General features: G+C 36.1%; 1 protein-coding gene across 1 annotated transcript in view; it reads right to left on the bottom strand.

The window, feature by feature from the left end:
- Positions 1-207: 207 nt before the first annotated feature.
- Positions 208-3,960, bottom strand: part of KATNBL1 (katanin p80 subunit B-like 1) — a 7,628-nt gene continuing 3,875 nt past the window's right edge. Inside the window, exons 4-9 of the mRNA XM_008945226.1 lie at positions 3,887-3,960; positions 3,656-3,706; positions 3,480-3,569; positions 2,829-2,918; positions 2,286-2,379; positions 208-732 (exon numbers count right to left, since the gene is read on the bottom strand). The exon at positions 3,887-3,960 is cut by the window's right edge and continues 69 nt beyond it. Coding sequence (XP_008943474.1) covers positions 700-732; positions 2,286-2,379; positions 2,829-2,918; positions 3,480-3,569; positions 3,656-3,706; positions 3,887-3,960 — 432 coding nt within the window. The 3' untranslated portion in view covers positions 208-699. The remainder of the gene's footprint in view (positions 733-2,285; positions 2,380-2,828; positions 2,919-3,479; positions 3,570-3,655; positions 3,707-3,886) is intronic.

Below are 3,960 nucleotides of genomic sequence, written 5' to 3'. Positions count from 1 at the left end.
TATCTTTCATACATGAATCTTTGTATATGTGCAATGTTTCATTAACTACACAATGTGAAACCCTGATTTTTATAGTTTTTCGTCACAATCTGAACATAATAGCTATTTGCATCTTAACATATTGGCTTTTAGAAACACTAGTAATTAAGGCATCTTTGCTGTATAGTTTCTCAATAGTGCAAACAAAAACTGTCTTTAATAATTTGATTAAAACTTAGAAGTAATTGAATATTCCAAATGTTTGATGTAATTGGAAGGTAGTTATGCACTTTGGAGTTCTCTTGGGAAAGAAACGTTTAAAAGCTCTTAATGCTGATTGCTTTTGTTGGTTCCTTCTAACCGATCTTGCTGTCTTGTCTGCAGGACAGTGTAATTCATCTTCTTTTATGCAATGTTGTAGTAAAATACAGTAGCATTTAAATGAATACCTAGTAACTGAGTGAATCCCAAATGCAGCAAAGGCATACAGTTTTCATAGTGCACTTTCACCTCACTGAAGTAAAAGTTGCTCTTACTAGACATTTTTCCACTTCAATGTGAAGTAGATTGTTAGGATTTCATTAGTGGTTTCATTAAACAGCTTGACAGTTCAGTTCTCTTCTCCCAGTATTTGTCAAAAGGCTTTCAGAAACAGTACATATTTCAGGGATACTTAGGGGATTGTTTCACCACATAAGCACACAGAGCTTCCCAATCATGTCAGTGTAGCTGTAATAAATAAGCATTTACATCCTAGAAGGAAAAAACAAGGAGAGAGTGTTTGTGACATGACATATAGTTACAGCACGTAACATTGATGATAGGTCTGAGGCAGGGGAACCAATTAGGACCATAATACAAGAATAATTGTGTTTGGGCCAAATTTCAGGACAAGTAATCTTCAGGATTACTTTCAATTAATACTTTCAATGACATTTCTTTATGTACTAAAAAAAGCCTGCAAGAACCGTGGTATTAATTTCCAAAGTCAATTTATTCCGCTTTTCCTTTGCTCCCTGCATGCACAGGAAAAAATTCATCATAATGAGATCATGTATTTGAAACAACTTTACTAGGAATGATATTCCTTTACTCCACCCCTCCAGCATTCTCGTACTACTCCTCCTGACTTGTTCAGGTGGCCTCGGCCTTGTATATCTATCCTGATATACATTAAGAAGTAGGCAAATAAACAGAAAGGAAATCTGAATCCTAAAGAAACAAACTGACACTGGCTCAAAGGGCTGTATTACTGTTACATGCTGATTTACCAGAAGAATTAGGCAGTCTCTATTACAGCCTTGCATTGCTCTACTAGTTGGGAGTTACATCTCAGTTCTTCTGCATCCCTGCTGAGTAACTGTAAGTTTGTAATTATCCTTGTATAGAAATAAAAATTGAAGTCAGAAGTGCACAACAGTCCCAGAAGAACTAAAAGTAACTTGATACAAAGTGACAAATTCTGTAGCCATAGAATTACAGATTCCAAAAGCTCCTTCAAGTGTCAAGAGTGAGACCTCCAAGTTCTTCTCAAGTTCACTCAAACCTTGCACATAACCAAGTGTCTGCTTTAAGTATACCTTCATTCTAGTCCCTCTAGTCTAGACACTATCTACCTTCATTCAAGTCCCTCCACGTGGACAGGTTTCTTACTCAGGGTAACTAACTCTTGGTGCCCAACCTAAGAAAGCCATGTTTACAGAGATGAGATCATGAGCAGCAAATCATACATTTACCAGACACTCTCATTATCTTACTGATATCACAACGTACCAAGAAAGGCAAACGGGGATTCACTTCATATGGAGACACTCTACTGCTCTCCACAAACTCATCATTTTCTAACCATCAGGCCAGCAATCAGCTTTAAAATTTAGTACGTTGTCACTTGCCCCAGTCACCCCACGTGCAAATGCTAACAACATTTCTGGGCTAAGATTCTCCATGCAGCATTACACTTACAACAATATGTACAGCAGATTTCAGAGAAAACATCTGTCCTTTCACAGTGTACCTACACACCTCGGCCCTTTTTAACATCAGTTTCAAGGCTTACTAATATTAGCTATTTTATTAAGGAGATGGTTTCTCTCTAAAAAGGAAAAAAAGTCATCATTCTAAACCATACTACTATTGGCATAGGGAATCCACTCCAGACTTCTCTAAAAATTGTGCAATATACTTGAGCATTAGTGAAAAAATAAAGGTGTTTCTGTCAATAGTTTAGTGTAAATAACATTATATGAGATAAATACTGCAAGCAATACAACTATGTTCATTATTAAACACAACTGGAACTGGATTACCTTAGCTATATTACCAGTATATCCTGGAACCAGAGTAAGATGATTCTCCTGTTCCCATAATCCACTTAATTGTTGTTTTAAAATATGAATATTTCTGAAAAAGAATGAACACTTTATAACATGTATACATTTTGTTAGACTGACTGAAACACATGATTAGTACTACATATAGACTTAGTCTATATGATAAGATATTGCCACAATATCACAAAAGTTTTTATCCACTCCTACAGCATTTATATAACACCTGGTATGGTTATGTTCTACATGTATTAAAATTCCAGTAAAAAAAAAAACACACCCCAAAAAAACCCCAACAAAAAAACCATGAGAATCCTCAAAGAAAATTTCCAAAGACTGTGTTTTAAGAACAGAACTTCTTTTAAGTACTTAAGCTCTTGAGTAAATTTTTAAATTTTTTAAACTTCAAGTATAATTTTCAATCCTGTAGATCAGATGTGCTCCTACTTATCAAAGATAAAACAGATTGAGACCGAATAAGCTACAGAAACACATTTAAATATTTCCCAGCACTGTACTCACCCATCTTCTGCCTTTTCTGTATGTGAAGATAGTTCTGACCACCATCTTTTAATGACAGCCTGGAGCCAGTTTAAACCAACTATCACATACCTGTAAGAACATGTTTTATGCATTATGCTTTTTACCACCCTTCCAATATCTACAAGTCATCTAAAGTTTCAAGACAAATCGGTAAGTAACTTAGCCAAATGTTTTCTATTCTGCAAGGACAAAAAAAATCTAGCCAAATCCACATATTTATATACTTCCCTACATTTTCAATTTCAAAGTGGTAAACTGAAAAAGTTGGAATTCTTCAGATACTTTGCCTGAAAACTGCTTTTATTTCACTTTATAAAACATACTAACATCTTGGGTGCTATTCTGGTTTCCCTGTTCAGGGTCAATAAATCTGCATAACAGCAAAGCCACCCTCCACCCCTCACCTCCCCAGGTCCTTAACCTTGCAGAAAGAATTTTGGCATCGCTGGTTTCTTAAAGGAGAAAGACTCAAAGGAAAGCTCCCCTTCAGGTAAGTGCTCCCTGAGAAAGGCAGGGCTGGGGGAAAGGGCAGAGGGAACAACAGTCAGAGGACTGAACACCATTTGGTTTTTTAGGGCATTGCATAACCAAGAAGCGAGTGTTTTGAAAACATCCAAAACTGACACTTACTCTTCATATTTGCTTTTAAGCAGTGATTTCACTAAAGGCAAAAGATCTACACAGCAGCCAACTGAAATATATGGTTTTTCTTCCTGTAAACTTAAAAAAACCAAGATGTTTCAGAAGTGCTTGAACTTCAGCATGATTCTAGTAGACTCTTATCCCCCACTTCTTTTTGTTTATACCTGTTTGTAAGCACAGGAAGGCAGTCTACTACTACTCCAAGATCCTGTATCCTAGAAACATCAAGAATAAAATCAGAAATATTATTAGTAGAGCACAGGGTGAAGTGTATGTTTCCACTATGATTTGAAGTATAGCAAAGTCACAGCATTTAAGGAACCCCTTAAAAATATTTCAGTGTATTTGGGATTGCTGCCACTTTGAGAATATAAAAGAAGAGATATGGAGTTTACCTCACTAAGTAGGCTACCAGTTCACTTATACTTCTCCTTCTCCAAAAGGTTAAAGCTACATTCAGCCTCAGATT

This window comes from Merops nubicus, unplaced genomic scaffold (genome assembly GCF_000691845.1).
Source record: "Merops nubicus isolate BGI_N331 unplaced genomic scaffold, ASM69184v1 scaffold8550, whole genome shotgun sequence".
In the NCBI taxonomy this organism is placed as follows: Eukaryota; Metazoa; Chordata; class Aves; order Coraciiformes; family Meropidae; genus Merops; species Merops nubicus.
The sequence above is the reverse complement of the archived record's forward strand: the minus strand, read 5'-3'. Positions and strand labels throughout refer to the sequence as shown.